Source organism: Alligator mississippiensis, chromosome 14 (genome assembly GCF_030867095.1).
Source record: "Alligator mississippiensis isolate rAllMis1 chromosome 14, rAllMis1, whole genome shotgun sequence".
Lineage (NCBI taxonomy): Eukaryota > Metazoa > Chordata > Crocodylia > Alligatoridae > Alligator > Alligator mississippiensis.
In genome coordinates, this window is record NC_081837.1 from 13,961,999 (window position 1) to 13,986,364 (window position 24,366).

Here is a 24,366-nt window from a genome sequence, read left to right on the forward strand (position 1 = left end):
CTGCTTATCATGCTTGTTTTCTGCACCGAGAACACACTCCTTGACACGCTCTCCCTTCAGAGCCTTCCCAGGAAAAATCCTCCTGCCTCCTGAACTGCAGCCCTGCATCTTCTCGTGTTTGTTTATCTTGCTTCATTAAGGTTGTAAGCTCCTCAGGGCCAGCAGCTTCTTATCTAGGTTAAGGAAGCATCATGAATGTTGATATCACCATGGAGATCCTTTATTATAATAAATCATCCTTAGTGAAAAAGCAATGCTTGGAACGTGGCGGCGTTTAGAGCGTGTGGCTGGGATTTTCAAAGGAACTCAAGGGAGGTGGGGCTCCCTCCTTCAGTGAGCTCCATGGGCTCACTCCCCTGGGCTTCTCGGGAAAGCACAGCCTTTGGATAGGAGCTACGCTTGGGACCTGCAAAAGCCAAGCAGGGGTTTTAGCTAAACTCCCCTCCCCATTTTCTTGCATCACCATTCAGTGTTTTGTGGTGGGGCTATGCGTTGTTAATCAACCATCACGTTATTCCCCACAAGCAGTTGCATATCAGTGGGTGCAGTGATCCTCATCAATCTCCCTTTATGGGCGCTGTGTGGCTAAATCCCCCAGTCAGCTTGCAAATTCTGAACATACAACTCAGCTTTATGCAGCAATGAGCACACAGCATCAGCCTAAAATAAATGCTTGGTTGGTCGAAGGAGAATTCAATTTGTCTTAAGCTATTTTGTTTAAAAAAAAACTAAACTGGTTAGCGATGCAAACCACAAGGGCTTCTAACCTGCTCTATCATATCAACAAAGCATAATTATCACTTTAACATCATATATATCACCTGTGGAGAGGACTACTAATATATATATTCCTGTAAGAAGAATGAAGATTATTGGAGGGTGACTAATCTCTGCGTACCTGTGGTGGTCTCACACAAGAGAAACTGAAAAGCAAATATTAGATCAGGCCCCTTCCATCTACGTAACTGCTGTGCTGGGAGAATTTTAAGATATCGTGCCTATTTCCAGTAAAGGCCATGTCCAGTCTACTACAAAGCAGAAAGGAGGGTCTGAAATCAAATCGTTCGGCTCTTTGCTTCATGGGATGCTGCAATGCAATCTGGGGATGTGCCACGCTTAGGAAGCGATGAAGTGGGTACATGCTCCGCTCGCCTTGCGCCATCTTATCAGTAATAGGAAAGGAATAACTTCCTCGGAGTAAGCAACTGTGCTAATCACATTTAAGTGATACATTAATCATCACTGCTGTTCATCAGGAGTTTCTGCCCCTGATCAAAGGTGTTACGTACTGGAAAGATTTTTTTAAATTATTTTTAAATGTTTAATTTTCATGGCAAATATGTGTAGCAGGGAAACCTGAGCCCATGGGGCAGCCCTATCCTTTATTGATGATGTGGGCGAGCAGGTGAATCCTTCATCCTCATGGGTCCCTTTGAAGTGCCCTGTGTGTAAGCTAGTTAAGTGCCTGCACTTGGCTGTCCGGATCTCGGCTTCTCTCTGTACAGCAGATGCATGGAATGTGAATTTCTGCTTGCCTTTGCGAAGCACATAGAGCTCTCAAAAAATGTGCTATGTGAGTGCATAACTGAGACAATAACTTCCTCCACAGCTGGGGATCCTTGCCTGCTCTGCATGAAAAAAGTAAAGAAGAGGAGGGCTGTCTCCTGAGCTGCTAGGACCCTTGGGTGCTGGCTGGGGTCAGCTGGCCCTGAAGCAGTCAGCGCGTGACCCCAAGTGATCTTTTGCTTGTTCTGTAACTCCCTGTTCATACTGGTTTTGTTACACATTGCGGGGCTGAGCCTTCTGTTGTGCATCTAGTACAGAACAAAATCCTCTGCCCCTCACCACCACAGGGACATGGGCAATGCCAGTCTGCAACAGTACCATGGCTCTTCCTTAGCTCAGTCCTGTTTGCAAGTGGCCACCACCAGATGTTTCAGAGGAAAGTGCAAACACTTTGGCAGTGACCAAACACAAGATAACCACTACTGGATATTACAACAAATGAACAAGTCATCTGTAGATACCACTCCCCCTCTCAGCACATTTGGTATGTTTAGGATTATACATCTGTTACGTATATTTATTTTTAAAAATGCACCAGAAATAATTAGCGCACATTATAGGCTGACCAATTTCTTGTTGTATGCACCAATCCTAAATATACCGAGAGCTTCTTCAAGCTGGTGGATTGTTGAAGTACTGTTATATGTACGGGGGGAAGAAAAACAGGATTTCAAGTGCAATCTCATTTGGAAACAGAAGGCCCATTGTGTTGCTCTTATCCAGAGATTTTTCTGATCGGTCTTTTTAGTGGGAAGAAAAAAAGCCTTTATCGACTGGATTTAACATGCTAAAAAGTAATCCGCAAAGTAGGCCAGGAGCTGCAGGGGTGATAAGAGGAACATAAAGACATCGGGAGGGAGATTGAGAGACTGCAGGTTTCATCTTTTAAATTCCCTCTTTTTAAAAAAACCAAGTGTGGCAGAAATGGCAGCAAAGCTTTACGAGGAGGGGGAGCGCTGTTCTACTTACAGTTGGTGCCACCTGGAAGAGGAAATTATTTCTAAATAAACAGCCCAGCAGAAGCCACTACACAAAGGAGCCCCTCCCTCCCCCCTGCACTGCCTTTCAGAGAAGCATGACATTAGAGCTGCAGACGATTCATCTCTGTGGGCAGAACAGCGCTGAGGGCAGCAGCACTGCACCCCTCTACCCTCATATTAATTCATTAGTGAGGGCTGCGACCTCTAGCCTGCCTGACCTGACCCTCCTCCTGGTGATGAACGAGTTTAGTCCTGCACGTGGCATGGAAGGTAGTTGATCCCTGCGGGCTAATTGATTCAACTTGGCAAGGCACATTTTGGAGCCCTGCTTGCTGAGCAGGAAGATCTGCAGAGGAAGACAAGGTGTGGCACTCCTATAATGCAGCCAGGGATACGGGGGCTGAAGGGGGAGCTGGCCTGGCAGAAAGCTATTTAGCCAAAATGTACAATGCCAAGCGGAGATGGCCTGTTTCTACTAATCAGGGGATGCACACATGGGTGCTGGCTATAGCATTAACACTACGAGAGGCTTCTTTCTATAGCACAGCCATTTGCAAAGCAGTCCCTTTGCAGACCCCCTCTGAAACACTTCCACTGCCACCAGCAAAGGAAGGCATATTTCTAAACCTACCAGCAACAGCAGACAGGAACAGGATGACAACACAGACATTTCTACGCCCCCAGATGGCTCACAAAGGGGGTAAGACTCCAAAAAAAGGACCACTGTGCAAGCAGCACTAATAGGAAAAATACTGAGATATTTTCAACTAGTCCAAGATGCTGATGTAAGCTGCGCTGTCCTGAACCCGACTGTAGGATACTAGAGTATTTTTAACAAGAGAAGAATTTCTAGATTTAAATCATGTCTAGAAACCCAGCAGACCGCAAAGTGAATTGAAAGGAATTGCTTTGTCAGTCATTATTTATAATAACTATTCTATATATATCTGAGCCACTCCGCAGAAGCACGTGAAAGATCGCTAGCTGAATGACACTAATGTGCAAGCAGATGTGAGGCAGAAGAGAAGGAGTAGGGGGAAGAGGAAGGCTGCTGGAGGGAAAGAGCAATAACAGCGAGTGGGGAGCCTGAATTGCCATGCTATGAGGAACGGCTATAGGGAAGGGAAGCTGGGAGGCTCTGGCACAAGCAGAAAGCAGGAAGCTCAGCCCAGACAGTGACAAGTAGACACAAGCCATTGCCATTTCTGCAGGGGATGAGGAAGCTGGGGCCTCTCATCCCACTGCATATGTCTGACCACCCCAATAAACAGATTTTGTATGCTGCAAGGCTGGCTGGCAGGTGCATTGCAACAGAAGCCCAGCGCTCACTGGCACCTCAGCATGGTCAGCCCGTCAGCAAACAACGCGGGGATTGTGCAAACTGAGGAATAGGGTTTTGTTTTTTTTTGGGGGGGGGGGCTATATAAGAAGCTGTGACGGGTCAGGCACTGAAAGCATTCACCAGCCAGAGGCAAACTCCACTGACACAAAGTGAACTGCACTGCTGGGTAAGTGTGCTGATACAGCTGGGACCCCAATGCAGGTGCTGTGGCTGGACAGTTCTTGTTCCTGTACCATAATGCTCTGTTGGAGCAGCTGCTGCACTTTGCTGGTGGCCAGGTTTGAAAGAACATGGTCTTGTTTTCCACATGCACTGTGGTGCTCAATGCTGAAGTTTCTCAACACTCCTGGCTGTCTGAGTGACAGAGATGGGCCAACCATCCCATATGAGATCTTTTAACACCATGGTCAATGGCATGGGTCATGTTGTTAAACCCAGTGGCTGCAGTGGACTCTCTGAGAGCCACCTGTGCTCTTATGGCTGCATCAGGATGCTCCATTCATCTCACTACACCTCCAAATAATACCACTTGACTTACACTTAGGCCCCATCCTCACTCTGGTGGTAGCAGGGTCAAGGAACAGGTACCATTCGCACAGAAATGGTCATGGTGGTGGAACAAAACCATGATACCAGAGCAGGGTTAAGGTTTAACTGAGCCTTACTGAGATTACAAATGACACGATGGCATCCTGTCCATACTACTGCATGCTGGTCGGAAGACAGCTTGTAATCAGGTCCCTTTCCTAAACTGTAGTTGTAGTATTGACGGGGCCTTAAAAATTGCCATTGCTTAATGCACGATGTTTTAGTTCAAGTTACTGTCACTTTGTGTTCCCTCTTCCTCCTCCTTTCTTTTTGATCCCCTTGTGCTGTTTTGACATATCCTAAACTGTGAGATATGCGGAGCAGTGACTGCCTTTATACAGTGTCCAGATATCACCTATTATTGATAGGGTTCCTGATCACTGACTGGATGCTCTTAGTTGCTAATAAAAAGAAAAGGGAATGACAGAACTGTCCCTCCTCGCAGAAAGCTCATGGACCACATCACTGGTTCCCAAGTCTAAGATATAAGCACATGTATGAGCTAGACAGGCACTGCAAAGTGCATCCTGACTCTTCATGCACAAATGCCTGGCTCTCAGCATCTTATGTTGCTTCTAGAAGTCTCATATCTCATATGTGCCCATGAAAACCTGTTCCCGATGTCATTTGCCCTAGTGGATATATATGCATGTCATTACAGCAGAGAAGCCCCTAATGCAGGGGTGCATCACCGGCCCATCCAACTTAATCCAGTAATGTACTGAAGTAGACAGGTAGACAGGGTTTCTGTCAGCACAAACCACTTTGTGAGAGCAGTGCCACCTCTTCCAAACAAGCAGAAGCAATATGAAGGCTACTCACAGCTCACCCGCCTGCCAATACACTCAACGCAAGCATGATACGCCAATGCCCTTATTGCCCAATGATTATGAGAAAGACACTAACCCCAAAACTGTGTGTGTCATGTGGAAGCGTCTTCTGAGTTACTGTAGTTGCCAACAGTGAGGTGGTCCGAATCAGTTTCTTTACTGAAAAACACATAGCCTTTTTTTTCGTTTTACAAGCTTCAGTGGGGACTGGGGAAGATCATCTTTACTATACTGACCCTGAACTAATATATATAATTAATATATCTCCCCCGCACATGCACACATATGATACTTTTGATCATTTCGCCTGCTGCTTTACATTTCAGGTATGGAGTAGGGTAGAGGCAGTCTCCCAGGGAAGCATGGGCTAAAAGTTGTCCAATGAGTTCTCTGATACAGCCCATGTCCATCCTTTTCTGCACCACAGAGGTGTGGTCCTGGGAGACTACTGGTCCCAGGGTGCAGGACCCCAGCTTAATCCCAAGTGGCTAGACCTGCTGTGCCCATGGGACACATCCACATTAAAAGGGAAGGGAAGCCTGCAATCTCAATTGAGACAGTGCCCCCCAGGACAATGCAACCCCCAGCTGAAACTCCGTGGAGCAGACACTTGCAAAGGATGCAAAGCCAGTGCAGCCTGGTCTGAGCACCTTTTGCGGCACTGTATGCCCAGTGACTCTTACAAGAGCATGACACGTCCTTCACCTGGAAGGGACTGAAGGCATGATACAACAATACAAGCATAACAGGTATAAAACAGTAAGAGGCTCCCTCTCCTGTTGCTGGCTGCAAGACTACTCACTGTTGTTCAGCTTTGGCTCGGTCACTTAGGAAGAAGAGGGCTGTGGCCAGGAAGAACATGCCTCCCAGGACGATGACAAAGGGGCAGAGCATGAGGGCATAGCCCAGGCTGAGGAACTCCCAGAGCGGGGACTCCTTCGTGCTCTGTCGGATCAGGTCGGAGATCTTGGAGGGAAGAGCAAGAAAAGAAAGAAATGTTATAACTCCAGGCAGTCAGGGGAACACAGAAAGAAACTCAGCATGAAGGCAGCCCAGGGAGGAGGCTTCTTTAACCAACGGCCTGCTGAGCACGTAGGCCGAGAGTTAAACAGAAGCGTTCTCTTTATTCAACACCCTGCGTTCTTTGCGTGCTTTTAAAAGCCCCTGTGTATACCATTATCCTCCACTCGGGAGCCCTGGTGACATTTTCAGTTTGGAGCAGAGCAGAAATCTCCTCTCCTTATCGGTCTCTCAGCCTGCTTCAGTATTATTCCTTGTCCTTCTTCCCACACCCCCAGATTGCTTCAGCATCTGAATGAACAAGTCTCATGCTGGATGTGCTAACCGAGGCTATTAACACAGCTGCACTACTACCTATGAAATATGAAGCTGTAGTGAATTCTGTAGCCTGGGTTATTCCTCCTCTGTTATGTGCCCTTTGGAAGGAGGTATATCACAACCCATATGCTTATGCTGCATGTGTGGGCGTGCAGAGGGCTCTCCCAGAGAAAGTAAAAGCCATAGGGTCTCGTCTGTGTTTCACAGACACAGAGCGCTCTCCCGAAAAGGCACTTATCCTTGCGTTTGAAGCCAGTTTTCTCTTACCCTTTGTAATTCTGTGTGCCCACTACTGTCAGCACTGCTGTAGTGCCCTGGGCATCCCTGTTCACTAGATACAAACAGAACAGGCTTCACCCCAAGAGCTTAACTTCTAACTAGCTGCTTCCTTGTATTAAGAGGTAACAAACTTTGGCAATAAGTCAACAGGTTTATATGACAGCAGGCAGATTTGAGGCAAGTGGCATTATAGAAGTGGTCTTACCCTGGTATTACGTATTTCAGCACTGGAAAAATAGGGTTGCTAAAAGGCTGGTCAATACAGCCAAAACACAAACCAAATCTTAGCATGCATTGGTCAACAATCCAAGTTGGCTTTTCTAGCTCTAAGTGCAAACCACTGTAAGGACTACAGTGGTGACTTTAAACACAGGCATATTTATGTCTCGCTCCCCCATTCCCCATTTGACCTACAGTATTTGTTGTGTAAGACTACTGCAAAGAGGACCAATTAGCCCCACGCGTGGTAGGGAATTTGTGATGTCAACTCCTATTGAAAGGTGGAGGGAGACCCACCGCACACTTCCTGAACGTATCCAGATCTAAAGCAATGCCCTCAATGCAATGCTAGAAACAGACAGAGCTTGTGCAGCGTGGGTTTTTCATCAACCCTAAACTGCTTCCCTCCTTTCTCATGAAGCAGGATCCTTCATGGCAAGAACAACTGGCTTAAGGCAGAAAAATACAAGCAACAAGAGAGATTTATGTACTGGTTATAAGTGTATAGTGACAGACTGATTCAAGCAGAAGCAAATCATACACCTAGAAGGAATCACTAATTCCCAACCCTTCAATGACATGCAATGAGGTAGTGGGTAAAAGCCATTAGAAGTGGCCTGAGCAGATGAGAATAAACAGAAACAAAGGTTATACTAAAAAAGGCTACGTGGGGTTTCAATGAAAGGTGTGTAGAGGGCTGTGAATGGAACGGCAGTGCTGGTCTCAGTCTCAGCTTTCCTCTTTCCAGAATAGTTTCTGAGATGAAGCACATGTCAAGAAAGATATGTAGGGGGACCTGGGCAGATGTCTGTAGCACCAGTTCTTATTTTATGAGACATCTGATAAATGAGGAGCCAGCAGAAGGATGTGGTGCATGTCTCAAATGCTTGTACTCCTGTTTTGGAAACAGATTTTTTTCTGAAAAACACTGGCTACAATGAGGTACTTCCCAAGCCTAAAGCTCTTAAATTCCCAAGCCTAAAGCTCTTAAGCCAAATCCTGTGTCCCATTCTTATCCTAAAAAGGAGGGTGAAGTTTGGGCATTTGGGATGTAGCCAAGGAGCTTTTGCTGCCCTCTTAAGGAAAGCCCTGTGCCGCTTGTCCAATGTATAATTAGAAAATAGGAAAACAAAAGTGCTGTTAAATTAGAGGTTTTTCCTTTCTTTCTTTTTGTAAAAAATGATCTTTGGGCTGCAAAGCAAAAAGTAGTGACTGTTAATCTGTGAAATTTATTTTAAAAAATAACTACAAGGCAGAACTGTGAAGAAAATAAGTGCTCAGGAAATTAGAGGAACAAAGAATGCAACCTATATGCTGCCAGAAGACAGAGACCTCAATTAGCAGTTATTTCTCTCCTCGCATATCCAGTTACTAAGTGTCAAAATTTCCTTTGTTCTCCATTTTTAATCAAAATTAGGCAATGGACCAACTTCTCAACATGCACCAGCAACAATTTAAACTAGACACTTTCACCTAAAGATGCCAAAGCACTTTTCAACAGTAGGCTGGTACTAGCCTGCCAGGGATCAAGTGACAAATCTCATACCCCCTTCACACAAGACAGGATTATAACCAAAGCAGCAACTCCCTGTTGTTTCTCTAGCCACTGGGCATTGCCTCCGCTTGCACAAAAATGAGATAGTCTAGTCCAAAAGAACGTTTTTCTTCAGCTCACACAAATATCAAAGAGGCCACTACATACTTCATGCTTTCTACCAAACGAATACATCAACTCCTAACTTTTACTCCTCAGTCTCCATAGTAGAACTAAACCAACATCTTGCAAGCTTAAACTAAGCTTGCAAGATGCTACAAGATGCATCTGTTCTTCATCTGATCTGTACATTTTGGAAAGTAGTTTCCCCCACCCCTTCCCTCATCATGCACAACTTGGGTACCAGGAAGTTCCTGCCAACTGTTTGCACTGAAGGTTGGTCTTTGTATCTTGGGGCTGGCTCAACCCCAAGACAATCAGAGAACCTCACACCCTCTGTTGGATTTAACCTCACAATACCCCTGGGAGGTAGGGTAGTGCTATTAACTCCACACTGCAGAAGGGGATATGAACCCAGCTGTCTATGTCCCAGATTAATGGTCTAACTACAAGTCCCTCCTTCATGATGGATGGAAAGCTGCTCTTTCCTTCTGTGCAGATTCCTACATCAGAAGCTTCCCCACCATGGCATCTGAGCACCCCCGTTCTCTGCTTCACTGTCAGCGGGTTGAGCGTACTGCTGTTTATTAGATATGGTTCCTGGAAGGCAGAGAGCGCTTTACCTCCTGATTTTCAGAAGCATTAAGCACTTGCACCTTCCATTGGCTTCAACAGTCACAGGTGCACAGCAGCTTTGAAAACTGAGCAGTTAGTTAAAAAAAGAAAAACATATTCTTGAGTTGTCCGCATTTAAAAGTTTCCAAGATAGAGTCTAGTATTGACTCTGAAATGAGATTTCCCCACCTGGAAGCAAAGAAAAAAAATCCAGTGCAAAACACCCAGGCTGCCAGAATTCAGTTCTTACCAATTTTACTACTTCACTAGGTTCCATACACATGATTTTTGCTGCTCATGTACCCAGCATGACTCTCTAGGCATCCCAGTCATTTGCTTTATCCTTCTATAAAGCAATTGTTAATACTGCAACCTTTACACCTTCTGTTAGGGAAAAGCACGATCTGGTGTAAGACCAAGTATCCTTTTGGCCTGCTTTAGTAACACCTCATGCCAGCTGGCCTCACTTGTGCTGCCATTATCTTTTTCTGACTGGATCGAAGTATCTTTGTTCCAAAGGCCTTGAAGTGGCCAGCATGGTACAGGCTTTCCCAGGAGCAGATGCTCCACATGTACGTTGATGTGATTTGTCTGGCTGTGATTTGGTATTGCCCAATCCTGAGAGACTTTCGATACCTTGCATCTGCCACTAGCCTCAGTGGGTATTTAGCATTATCAGCATCCAGACCATCATATTTTGTTCTTGCAGAAATGATATGCTTGGGAAAGAAGGACGCAGATCAGTGACTAGAATAAAAGGCAAGTGAAGAGGTTTTGCTGTTCTTTTCCAATCTAATCTAAACCCTTCGCTAAAGCTCCAAGAAACCCCAAACCCCAGTCTCATTTTGAGCAGCTCATGTAGTGTTGACCACAGATGAACAGGAACGAGTCCATTGAAATTATTTCACTCGTGGCATTTTTAGAACGTCTGATTGCAAACGGCATGTGCTCAACAGATGGCAGTTGATTGGATTGAGTCCATATAGAGAAAAGCCCATTTTCTGAGTGATTTTGCATGACAGAAAATTAATGATATGATTACAATGGGCCCAGCTCACTAAACCCATTCAGCACTTGTGTCTCAGTCTGAGAATTAGGCAGGCTGCAGGGAAGAAGAGACCTCAGCACCTTTGCTTTGTAAATATGTGCTGTCTATTTTTGGAAGACTGAGCAACCTACTGGCATCTAGCAAAGCTCAGGTGTGCCACAGCCTAGGGAGACAGGCTTTTCTGTCTCCAGAAGGGCACAAACAGTTCACTTGAATAAGTTTCCTAATAACAATAGAAGAATAGCAGCAATTCAGACCCCTGGGAAATCCATACCATCCCTTCCTCCCTCCCTCCCCATCTCACTGCTGAGTCTCATGTCTAACCCCTCTCCCTCCTCTCCATGCTTACTGGATTTTCTGACCATCCCATAGAGAGATGCCTTCTACCTACCCGTGTGGCTGTTATAATACAGGATACAGTGTTTGACCCTTATTTTCATTGACTTAGTTCTTGTTCTGCTTCTCTCCTCAATATTTCTTAAGACCATAAGCCTTGTAATCTCACTATTGCATTCAGAAATGGCTTGGGGTTATACACTGGGATTTTAAAGAGACACTACTGGCAAGTATAGGCCCAGCATTTTTTGAGGATTTTGCCAAACCACATATGAATAGGAAATGTAAAACAACAAATACAAACAATGACAATTTTTAAAATTAAAATGTTTTGCATGGTAGAAACTCAATTGTACAGCATCGTGCTAAACATAGGAAAGCAGTATAACGGAAGGGACAGTACAATTGATTAGTCTATGTTTCGGTTCTGCCTTTGAAGTCGTTTCAGTTTCAACCGCGATACATCTGGAGATTGAAAAGGATGGCTGGTAATGTTGACAGTGTCCCTTTGAGAGCCCCCTGGATTTGTCATTCAGTTGGCAAGGGTGTCAGCGTCATTCTGATGTGGATGGCACCTGACATTAGTCATGGCCAAAACTCCTGTAGTATTTCCGTGATGCAGACCAGCCTGGCTACACTGTTGTTCTCTCCTGCCTGGATTAGTGCAATGTAATACAGTCGGTGTGTCTTTGGAAAACCTGCAGTGAATTCAACAAGGCAACCAAGGACTCTGGCAGCTGTGCTGGAGAACGAGCATACGATGCCTGATCGTGGTTCAGCAACATTTGCTTCCAGCTAAGAGCTGCATTGGCTAACAGGAGGCCTAGAAGTTCATTTTCTCTACGCTATTAACTCCTTGTATCCTTAGGCTTGGCTACCCACATATCTTATATAACTGTAACTGTTAGGGGTGTGAATTTTTAACCAAAACTGTGGTATTGGACAACTACCATCAGTGCAGTTTTACAGGAATAAAGCTGCCCTCTGTTAGCACAGTGCATTCCCATCCCTGCCTACAGATGCAGCTGAGGTGGTACTACTTTCTCATACAGACATGGCTTAAAGCAGCTATGCTTATCACCTCCCAGGGGCCTCTTTCTCTCCACATCATCCATGTGCATTCCTCTGGCACTGAAGCAGCAGCTCTTGTTCACTACATGAGGGATGACAATTACTGCCTCCTGACATTGCTCTGGGGAGCAAAATATTGCTGCGAACTCAGCTGTAAGAAGGATTCTTCTCCCCCCGCCTTCTGCAAATCATGCTGCGAGGTGCTCAGCCCAATTGTCTCCCTCTACCTTTAAGGGGAACTGCCAGCACTCAGCAACTCCTAACAGGTGCTCAGCAACTCTGAGAACCATGCTCCACCTTGGAGATTGTCAGCATGCTGCCAAGTTAAAGCACAGGGGACATGCTTGCAGACATTAGAATAGGATGGGACCACTGTAGGGAGGTACTCCCTCTCCCTCACCTGAGACTCCAGTGCTGGATGCTCCTGCATTTTGCTGTTCCTGAGTAATCGGTTTAGACTTGCAGGCTGAGATTCAGGGTGAAAGGTGCTGCTCTATTAACTGACTCCCCTAGAGTTTGCTGCTGTATTAAAGGCCCTGCTATGCAGCACAGTCCACTCTCATAGAATCACAAAATCATAGAAAGTTAGGGTTGGAAGGGACCTCAGGAGGTCACATCTAGTCCAAGCCCCTGCTCAAAGCAGGACCAGCCCCAACTAGAGCATCCCAGCCAAGGCTTTGTCTAGCTGGGTCTTAAAAACCTCCAAGGATGGAGAGTCCACCACCTCTCTGGGTAACCCGTTCCAGTGTTTTACTACCCTCCTAATGAGAAAATTAATCCTAATATCTAACCTAAACTTCCCTCATTGCAGCTTGAGACTTGCTCCTTGTTCTCTCCTGCCAGAACTCTGTTATAAAGCATGTGGTTTTGCAGCTTAGATGGGAGCAAGCTCTTTTTTTTTTTAAGTCTTATTTGTCCATCAGTGTCACACTTTTATTCCTGACCAGACTGTATCGATTGGTTGACTTTATAGCATAGATAAGATCCTTGAAAGCCATTTCCAAGAGGTTATTGAACCTTAGTGTAAATGGAGCTTGGATAGATTCCTATGGGATTCCTTGCAGTCATAGAACATTCACAGTATTGTTCCCATATCCTGTACCATCAGATTGGGTTTGCTTAATGAGATTTTATTTAAACGTATTAAGGGCCTGATTTTCAGACATGCTGGGAATTCATAATGCCAGTGGAAGTTAACGGAAGCAAGGGGTGCTCAGCAGCTTTGAAGAATTAGTCTCCGAACACTTGGCAAAGATACTTTTGTATTTGGGACACTGTTCTGCTTTTTAGGGCACATTTCACTCTGGAATGCTGCCAAATCAGCACAAGTAGAAGGCTTGTCAGCTTAATCCAGGAAGGAGATAAATCTTGTATCAACTGATCTTCAAGGTGCTTAGTTTTTCCTCTCTTTTTCAGATGACAGCCATGATAAAGACTTGGCCACTCCACGCTCAGTAGAAGGGACCTTGTCACCTGGCTCTGTTCAGAACAGACAACTTCCTGAGCAGAAAAAGACTGCACAGAGGAGTTGCTGGTAGGAAAGGAGAGATCCTAGCACTGCTTCTGTGGGCAGGCACGCAGCTGAAATCCTATGAGCAGAGCCCTCCTTAAGTCATTGCACCCTGGGTAGGAACTATTCACTCCTGGGCTAAAATTAGGATTTTCTATTAAGATAACACTTTAAATGTAAAACTCTCTGTATTTTGCAGTGGAGATGACAGACACATTGTATATGTAGCAAACTGCTGGCATAATTCAGTTTTATCAAGGCGGATTAACTGACCTGTAGAACTCTTCTAGAATAATTTGCTGCGTGTACAACTTTTAGATTTGTTTTAATTCATGTTGGCAGTGGTTGAAGCAACTCTAAAATGGCATTCTTATTCCAGATTAAGAACCTCTACGTGGGGAGCTATTTTGGAACAGTTAAAGTACTTTATATTTGCTTGGTCCAGAGGACCTCACTAGATACACAGGCCCTTACATATAAAGTGACTTCCCATCCATAATTAATAAGCACGTGCATGGCCAGAAAGTCCTTCAAAAATTTATCTGCTACAAGGCCACTTCAAACCAGGACAAGCAGTCCGTGGAACCTGGAACTCCAATTATAATGTTCATTAAAGAAGTATCCCAGTTGTTGTGTTCACTCTGATTCTCCTTTGCTGTGCGACTGATCAAATGCTGCTGTGTCTTACTGTAACTCAGCACCAGTGATAATTAACACTGTTCTGATAACTACTTGTTAAAGGAAAGTAATTAGCATTCTTGCTATTTAGGAAGCTCATTAGATCCAGTTTATCAGCTCAATCAAATCATGGTGGGGAGCAAGAAATGACAGCTTTACGGTTCAAAATTTTCCAGGAGTTATTTAGGGTCACACAAAGCTTCTTAACAACAACAAAAAAAAAAAAAAGGAAAGAAAGAGGGAAAAAAAGGCCATTCAGCTCAGACTGACCTACACTGGATCATGAGGTCACTTGCCATTTTCTTGCCTTGGCCCTGTGGTTCTAGGCAGAGATCATTACAAAGGGCAAGGAGCCCTTTGCAGATGCTGCATCCATCTGCCAGGCAGATAGGTGTACCTGCAAACTGGAGAAGGGGCACAACCCTCCATCCCATGCTGGTGAGATAAAGCTATCAAAAGTACAGAGATTCAAATGAGTAGTGCTGGCCATTTGCATTAAAGGGAGGCTTTTTAATTAGATACATGGAAGAGCAGTCCAGGTGAAGGATCAGCTATAACCTTATGTGACACTGGCACTTCCTCTCAGGGAAAAAAAGCACAAGGGGCAGTCATGCACTGCACAGGTGTGAAGTCATGTGAAGCAGCATCTCACAGGTTATGCTGCAGAGGTGGCAGTGGGGTAACGGCATCAGTTGAATGCAGGAGAGCCTGAGACAAGGTGCTGGGGGAGGAATACCAGTGCATGAGCCAGCAAAACCCTCTGAACACCCAACTCCATCAAGCCTTGAAATGACGGGAGAAGAAAGGGATGTGGGGCAGGGAAACTCTGTAAAGCAGCCAGGTAAACATGAGGGACAGCAGCACAAGGGCAGAGAGGACAACTTCTGTCAGTGAATGAAATTTCCCTTGCAGATGAAAGGCAGGAGGGAGCCTGGCGCAGATGCCTGTTTGCTGTCCCCGGCAGGGCTGGAAGCAGACACGAGGATGGAGGAGGAAAGCATTGGTTGTGCTCAGAGGGGAAGCGAATGCAGAGTGCAGAGTGCCAAGAGCACAGCCCAGAAAGCTGTCTGTCTGCATGAGCTTCCTGAATCAAAGGACCCTGCCAGAGTGCTGGGGAAAGCTGCCTTTCATGTCTGGCAATGCTGTAAACCCCAGCCACAAAGATAGACACGTCCTCACACGCACCAACCTAGAGGCACTTCTAAAGCCTCCCCATAGCCAGAGATACGGTTCAGAATAGAGGGAGCTTGTGGAAATATGTAGCTGTGCTCTATTACCTGAGTTGACAGTGGACCACATTCTGGTCTTGGTTACACTCATTGAACCTTCTTGGCCTTGCAACATGGTCCAGAGATCACAGCACGAGAACAGGGGGTTAGGACAACTGAGCTTTATACCAGGCACTGGCTTGCAGTGGGATTTTAGGTGAGTCTCTTAGCAGACCTTTGTTCCAGTTGTCCCATCCACAAAACAGATAATAAAGTGCCTGGCAAGAGTGGGGAAGTGCAAAAGTTCTTGAATGCAAAGCACTGCAGTTGTCAAAAGCCTCGCCACCCATCTTGGGAGTGCAACAGACCCTATTTCACCAAGCAGGATTGATACTAATTCCACAAGCGACTGCTTGGCAAATAGGGAGTCAATTGCTGAGGTACAGGCACCAGCTCACCCAATGAACGACCGCAATGGCGCTTTCCATGTTTTATGAATGAGCTGCCAGTACCAATTTACCATAATTGATCCACAATGCTAGGTAGGTAGTAAAACCATCTTACAAAAATTACAGCCACCACCTTAATCAAATGAATTTGCGTAGCATCTTCATAAGACAGTCTCAGTGCCTTTTACCAGGATAAAACTGCATTCATGTTATCGATATTTAAAGAGCTAGGGAAAACAGCTACACACACAGGTCTCTTCCCACTCACTTTTTAAATGCAGAAACACACTGGGCAGTTTGGTTGGCAATACGAAATTGCCTGAGCCTAGAGCAAGATTACAAATGCCCCAGTCCGCATTGCCACGAAGTCTGGAATAAAGACAGATTAAGTCAACCTCCAGTTCTTACCCAAGCAGATGACTTGGGCTCCCAATGACCAAAAAAATAAATTAAAAAAAAAAAATCAGCAGGCCTTAGTGTGAAGTGCTCTCTGCACATCACAATAAAGGCTTTAAAATCCAGATGCAGACAAGGTTCTTTGGGTAAAACTGATCAGCTTCACCCAAAGAACCTTGTCTGCCCAAGTCCTTAGAGTCTGACACAGCTACAACCTACACCCCTTAAAATCCATATGTTTTAAAGGAGCTGATACAGATGGGGATAACTTGTAGAGACAGTCAAGCGCCTGCAATCGTGTGAGTAATTGAATTCACCCAGGGAGCCATTCAAGAAAGCATCCCACCTGTTCACACCCAGAAATCAGCAGCATAAGCAGCTGCAATCAGTGGGGGCTTCTGAACTTCTCAAAAGCCTCCGTGAGCAAAAGGAGCTTCCTCTGGAATGTATCTTGTTAATTGCTAAAAGAAAGAAGATCCTGGAGACTGCATCGTACACCCCAGGTTGATGATGAAAAGAGCTCTTTGGTTACCATATTCTTTGCTTGCCTGGCCTTCCCCCCTCCACAGATCTACAACCCAGTATAGTTTGACCACATCCAACAGAGTGATGTCCTAAAGCACCAATTCTTGTAAGAGCCAAAGGGAACTGGACACTCAACCTCTGTTGGAAGCTAATAAGAGATTGGTGTTTAACGCTCAGAGGCGCCCCTGAAAATCTCATCCCTCAACCAAGTCACTCTCCCCTGCCCCACCTCCAGGCCTATATACCTCTCCAACAGGGATTTTTATCATACCTAGGGCTTCATCCTATAGCCCTTACTCAGGCAGATAATTCATGCAGTGAGACCTGCAGTACTTAAAAGTATAAATTGCTGGCCTGCAAATTCAGCAGTGAAATCAAATGTTCACTCTTTCATTTGAAACAATATTAGCTCTTCTGTATTTTGAAACATCCCCAGATGACCTTTCCGCCATCATGCCACAGGGAATACGAGTCAGCCAAGCCAAACCAGAAGAAGCTACAAAATACAGGATGCTGGCACCTCCCAAGATATGAGAGTTTCCTAGCCTGGTATCTATTAAAACCTATCTTTAACAAGACAAGATCATAGAAAGCCCAGTATAGCAGTGAGCTTGGCAGACCTTCATCCCATACTACCCTGGTATCTTTATGCAGTTTGCAGGTCAAACAGTCCATGGATTCTATAGGATTTGGCACACTGGCTTAGGAAACCAAAGATCTTTCTATCACACCAAACAGTCCCAGAGCAACTTTTTTAAAGACGAATTTCATTCCAGCTAAGCTTTTTTTCACTTCACTATTACTTCCTTTTTTGCAACATAAAGCAAAGGAGAAAAACATTTAACCAGTGAGGCTTGGGAGCCATAATTGCGTATGCACACATCCTGACATGCAATACGACAAAACACAGGTCCAAGTCTGCATTTCAGCCCTTCCCTCCTATAATTGCCACCAATATGTTAGCCTCATTGGCTTCTTTATTACACTCGGTCTCTACCATCTACGCCTTTTCCCATGAAGCCTGCCAGGCACGAAACAGCCTCTCCCAATTCCTGTTTTGCCAAGACACTATCCTTTCACCATTCAAAGCTCCCCTAAAATCACTTCTACTGCAATGCCCACAAAATTTGAGTTAATCATAAATTTAGTAAGATCACACATATTCATACTCCTAAGTTCTTCCCACCTCTCAGTTCCTCACTGCATTGAGCTTCCCCTGAGAGAATGACTTGTAAGGCAAAGAATTGTACTTTTTGTGTCTTACAGAGTACCAGAGAACTGTTGGTGGTATAAATGTAAATCCTTCACATAAATGTGTATTGTATCATTCACTTGCCTCGAGGTGATGAAAGATGCAGCTATGAGCTAGGTGGAGCAAAAATTATTATTTTTTTAAATAGAAGCCACAGAGGTAAGTAAGATGGGAACATCCAAAATACTCTATATGCCTCCAGGGTGCTCAGCTGGAAGAAGAGGCCTATGAGTTATGTCTGTCAGATGATGGGCCAAATTACTGTACATTACTGTTAATCGTCAGGAACTTACAGTATTGATAACCACAGGGTTCCTGCTCCGTGGATAAAGGCAGGGCTTCGTTTTCCAGATTGGAAAACACCTTTTACAAACCCTCAATTAATAAAGGCATCCTCCCCTCCCCTCAAGCATCATGGTGTGCACTTACAAATCCGATCAGGTAGGGGCTGCCAGCGTCTCCCAGAAGGTGCGAGGTGAAGCTCTGCAAGGCCACTGCGGTTGCACGGCGTGTTGGAATGACCACGTACTGTAAGGAAGGAGGCAAACAAATACAGGTGGAAAGTCAAACAGAAAACCTGCCTAGCTGCCCCGAGTGGCTGGGCAGCTCCCAGCTCCAGGTCTAAGCTGGGCTCTCTTGTCATCAGAGACTGGAAAAGTGACTCCACGGCTTTCAGCAGCAGAGGCAACTGCACTCCAGCTCTGCATAGGCTGCAATCACGTGGGCAGCTCCGGAGCTTTGCTATCATCACCAGGTTTCTCATTGCAGATGCTTAGAGAAAGGAGGGTCTCCATCCTGCTTTACCTGCTCCCTTTTGGTAATATTTTATGCAGGACTGGGCCTTACAAATGGGCTCAGCATGCAGCCCTTGCAGACTCCCCAGATTCTACCTTCTCCATTAGCTCCCCTCCTCCAGCACATTAGCTCTCCCTCTCACCCACTGCAACCCATGTTTTTAGATGGCCGGTGTTTGCTTTACAGGACATCAAGCACAACAAGGGACGCTGTACTAAGAACAAAGACATTTGTCAGGTTCTATCTTTTGTTGGCATGACTATGAAGGGCAGCACCTCCTCGGGTCTGAGATCTGCCTCAGATTTTTTTGTCTGCTTATACTAACAACAGTTAATGGTGATGCACTGGAGAAATCATCATTGTGCCATCTGCTCCTACGACCCCATGACGTCAGGTCAAGCAAAAATCAACCTGAGTCAGCAGGAGAACAAGAATGAATATTATTTCCCTGTTAAGGGATCACTGGAAATGGAGCACTGGCCAATGAGGTGAAGCCTAGGTTGTGGTCTGAGATTTATCCTGGAATGATAAATTTAAGGGCAGAATGGACAACTGTCTACTGATATGTCATGCACAAAGCCTGCGAAAGAATCTCACCCAATTATTTCTATATCCAGACCAGAGATTCTGGCTCAGCATCTTACAGCAAGCGAGTGAGTCTGGATGGAGCAGTTATGAGTGACGAAGGATCTACCACATCCCTAAATCCTCAAATGCCTCACTTTAATTTGTAGCCATTGAAGGTAGCTCTGTCTGGAGTAAAGAGTTGTCTATATACCAAAAAAAAATCACATTTCAACCTTCTCTCTGATAAAATAAAGAGGCTGAACTTCTTTAGTCTCTCATTAAAGATATGCTTTTCTAGACCTCAGCTCACTCTTGTATCTTCCTTCTGAACCCTTTTGGGTTTATTACCCAACAATGGAGTTCTGCTAGGGATGAATGGGACTTTGCTGATTCTATTTACCCTGAGCTAATTGCTCCGGAGTAACGCATGTCTCTTGGAGAACGAACGTGAGGCAACGTTTTAATGTCATATCATTTCCTCCTACGGGAGGAGAGGTGTAGTTACCATCTCCCTGAAGTGGAAAGAGAGGATCATGCGAGTGGAAAAAACCTTGAAAGAATCCACAGTGCGAAAGACCCCATGGGGAAAGGTCACCTTGAGGGATTACTGATTTCAAACACAGTTGTTCAGAGGGTTTAGGAACAGCAGGTAAAAGCATAGGACTTAGCTGCCTCTGAAAATTGGAATGCCCTGTTGTTCTACAGGGAGGTAAAGAAATGCACAGAGACTGTCCACAGGCCACACAAAAAATCCAGAGTGGAACTAGCAGTGGAAATCAGATATTGCAGGAACTAGAGGTGGAAACCAGATATTGCAGCTGCTATTGCTAGCCCATGATACAGGTACAAGGGCACTGGGCAGCCCCCAGGTGAATTCCAGTCTAACATCTCCCCCAGCCAAGCCTGCATGGGAGCATGTGGAAATGCTCTAAGTGCGACTGCTTGAGAATGATGTCTTTGAGGACATACAGGAAGACTTTACCCTCCAGCAGTCGTATCCGGATGGACCCGAGGAAAAGTTAGTTTATGTTAACAGTTTTCTTGTCATAAGCTGCGGGTGGCGTCAGAGCTGGAAAGGAAACCCAGACTCCTGACTCTCAGACCTTTCCATAAGGTTCTCCTTTTCCAGCAAAAGGACAAGGGCAAATACAAATGTATTTGCTTGCTTTTGAAAAATGAGTACCAGTAAATTAGTGTCATTGGGGGGAAAACTGTCCCCTGAACATTAATTATTCTTTAAAAAAATGCAGCTTTGCAAATAGCAATACAACGTCCAGGAAGACTTTAGCCTTCCCTGACTAATTAAATTATGGATGGCCAAAACCAGACTGCCTTTATAATGCCAAATACATTTATATGTCTAGTTTGATGTCCTAGCAAAAAAAAATATAATGCAGCCACCAAAGGAAACATTAAACTTTTTCATCTACTTTACATAATATTGGGAGGGGGAAAATGTTGTTCCTACTTAAAGGGTATTTTATTTTGACAGAGAGGATATAGCTGGTAGTAAACATTAGCTACTATTCTAGGGAGGATAGCAGTAAATTACAGATCTGAACGGCATGTTGATACTAAAATAGAGCCAAATTCAAACCATACACAGGCTGGTTACAACATCCCCGCAGAAACCGGAATCCGAGGGGAAGAGTGTGGGATTGTCCTGGCTTGTCTCTCCAATTCCAGGTTGGGAGGCACACATCACACAGGATGTGCGGGGAGGCTGACAAAGCAGCTCTGGTGAGCCTCACCTCTTTAAATAGAGGTTGGGAAAGGCCATGGTTTTATTACGGACGTTCCATTCTCCTAGCGAAGATGTAAGAACTGCTCTTCCCAGACAATGTGTTCCCCTAGCTCAGTTTAATGTTAAGCATATCATATCTATGGACAAATGCCCTTCCTCAGTTAAAAGGTCACTCCAAAACTCTGAATTGTAGGTGCTAGTGTTCTCTTTTAACTCTGAAAGCAAGCCCATTGTTTTAAACTTTAAAGCCTTGCTGCTGATTTGATGCTCGCACTGGGACAGATAGGAAGCTCCAGAATACTACATGTTGAATTAGTTCAGTATCAGAGGAAAGCAAGCGCCAGCACTGATCTGACTGTTGAGAGTGTTATGGAGCTGTTAACTGTCCAAAATTTCTTGGAACTATCATTCGAAAGGAAGGAAAAGGCTTGATCCAAAAACCCATTACAATCAGCGGTAGTTTCTTCCCTTGACTTCAGGGCGCTTTGGAATGAACCCAAAAGACTAAGAAAAATACAATGGAAAAATAACGTCTGCTTATTTAGATTGCAAGCAAAAAAGTACTGGAAACTGGCTAGACATGGCCAGGGAACAAAACTTAAGATATTTACCCCGAGGGCTGAGAAACGCATACATGCTGTCTTTTAGTGCAGATCCCCACCTCCCAACCAATTCCAAGAACATAAATAATGTGATTTGTAAGGAGGTCTGAGGAGCCTAGATTGCATGGGTAGCCAAAGCTGTTTCTGAACAATGCTACTTCCACATTCAGATGTTCCCACCTTGCTCTCACTTGATGGACTGCCAATATTTTACTTGCATCCAGCTATAAAGACTTGAAGAAGTGGTGAAGGAGGAAGGGCAGGCAGTCCTTCCAAATAGCACTGAAGACGACTTTGGGATACACTCCAAAGCAGTGAGAATGCCTCTAGGTAGGTTCTCTATGATCAGAGCTTTGTTGGCCTTTTCCAAGATAGGTCTGTACAACTGCATATACTTATTCTACATCTTCACTTAATCTGACTCTAGGGAACCTCATCCATCACAGACCGCCTCTGCTACTAATTTTGATGGCTGGAGCAAAGCAGCTGTGATATCTATATGCATTCATACTGTATTTGTTGCAGTGATATATATCCCAGTCATTTTACACCTGTTTCAAACCTGAAGACAACAGTTGGATCTACAGCATTAATTAGAGGCTGCACTTCCCTATAGGCATCACTGGGCTGTTTTAGGAAAAAACTGCCAAAAAAATATAGGAAGCATTTTGACAAGGTAAACATGGAGAATTGGTCTTCTCTGTAAGAGACCCATTAATTTTTGCATGGCCTGGGGTTCAGTAGCTAACCCCTCACTTAGCCATTGACACTGGATCTTGCACAGGAAAATTACCAAGACAGTACCAACCTTCTCTATTCCTAAAAGCTGGCATGGGGGAGAAATGCTTTTAGGACCAGACAGTGCCGAGCACTCCCTGGTATCACCTGTGGTTGAAAGCATGCAGCTTCTCAGTGGCAGGAAGCCACCTTTCTTCCTGCTGTCTGATGCACTGCAGTTCATTCATTACTGATGTTACAAGGCAGTTTTAATGCTACTTTGGGGTTCAGGTGACTTTGAGACCAATTTGCAAATCTGGCAGATAAAATATGTTTCATAATTAGTATCCTCTGTAAGAAGTCCCCCCAGCGCCATCGCTCAAGCACGTGCCTTGATGGAGATTTGGAGAGTTGCACCCAGGAGAATAAGATTTATTTTGTGAAAATCTGCTCTTGGAATAAATATCAGCCTTTCAGAACCCCAGACAACAAAGCACAAACAATCCTGCAGCACAGAGGGTCTGTCATATCCAACTCACTATGGTCTTTCACAGGCCAGCTAAATCCATGAGAGCAGTAGGGCAAGCAATGCAGGGAGTGAGCTTACAAGAGACAACATTTAAATATTAAAATAATAAGCAAATGTCCCAGCACTGCCAGGGAATTTGGCACCTGAGCCTGCCCACACTGGTGAGCCGTTCTGCAACTCAGAGGATTGGACCCTTAGGCAGTCATGAGATCTGTAAATCCTTTTCAAAAGCCCTAACTGTTAGCCTAATTCTACCACTGAAGTTGGAGAGAAATTCCCATGGACTTCAGTGGGAGCAGAGTTAGACCAATGCTGAGAGCTTCTGGAAAACATCTTTTTTCTTTGAGCCTCAGTTTCCCTTCTTTTTATGTATAACATTTATGTGCATTAGAAGGATGTTGTGAAGCTTCAGTTCTTAATGTCTGTAAAATGCTCTGAGAGTCTCAGTCTGAAGGTGCTACAGGCCTGCAAAGTGTTCTTCCTTTTACGTCAATAAATGTATTGCAAGTTAATTCCTCCTGATTACCATTTAAAGTGCATCCTGGCTGGAACATTAACACACCTCTCTGCTGGACAGGACTATTATGAAGCTGTCTGAAAAAAAATCAGTTATAATCCTAGCTCTCACCTACTGTCTGACTACACATCCTCTCTAGCCCCATGTGTAATGTAAATGCACTTCTGGCCAACTATTTATGTGCTTGCATTGATCGAATGGATGTTTACATTTATTTGTATAGTGTTTTTACAGACTTGCTCATGCTGATAACGTATTAAGCAGGGACACTACTGTATATTACGGTCAGACCATTTGTCTAGATACATAAATGAAAGTCTGGTTAAAAAGTCGATGCCAATGATTAAAAATCCATTTTTGGTATGATTTTGTGCCCTCTCATGCACCTCATTTAGTTTCTGCTTTATTTTTAAATTGGAACTTAGAAAGCATTTCTAACTCATTCTTTGGGTTTTTTCACTAGTAGAAGTGACAGCAGCATCCCTGCAAAACCAAACTGAATATATAATCCCAAGCACATGAGGAATCTGCATACACTATAAAACCTTAAAAAGAGTCAAAGGATCTTACAAAACCCATTGAGAGCAATGTGAAAATCCCAAGTAATCAAGATGGAAGCAGGATCAGGTCCTTTATTTTCCAATTTCACCCAGCATTTAGGGAAAGGATGACGTGCTCAAGGCTAGAATTCATTCTGCTTATCTGCTATAGATGTCTTGGGTGACCTTGACCAAGTAACTTGGGGCATAGCTATACTGCAGTCACTGCTGTGACTACAGCCACAGTAAACTTGCCTCAGATAGCTTTAAACCTGCCAGCTCAGGCTCCAGTAGCAGCAAAGAACTTAGCATTGGATACAGATACCTGAGCAGCATCTCAGCCTGTGCAGTGTTTCATGCTGCTACAGCTGCCCTGACAGCTAACTTAAAGCAACGTCTAAATAAGCAGCAGCAACTGCAGAAAAGACATCGCTCAGATTTCTCCGAGTCTCGGTTCCCTCTCTGCAAAAGT

The 24,366-nt window shown here is 44.7% G+C and overlaps 1 protein-coding gene across 2 annotated transcripts in view; it reads right to left on the bottom strand.

Annotated features, from left to right (window-relative positions):
• The window catches only part of SPNS2 (SPNS lysolipid transporter 2, sphingosine-1-phosphate), a 164,736-nt gene that overhangs the window by 12,683 nt on the left and 127,687 nt on the right, over nucleotides 1-24,366 (bottom strand). Inside the window, exons 10-12 of one of the 2 annotated variants that reach the window (XR_009456460.1) lie at nucleotides 18,314-18,412; nucleotides 6,109-6,272; nucleotides 5,383-5,465 (exon numbers count right to left, since the gene is read on the bottom strand). Coding sequence is in view for 1 of the 2 variants with exons in the window: in XM_059717057.1 (XP_059573040.1) it covers nucleotides 6,109-6,272; nucleotides 18,314-18,412 (263 nt within the window). In the remaining variant the exon portion in view is untranslated. The remainder of the gene's footprint in view (nucleotides 1-5,382; nucleotides 5,466-6,108; nucleotides 6,273-18,313; nucleotides 18,413-24,366) is intronic. The other variant, XM_059717057.1, reaches the window with a different exon arrangement.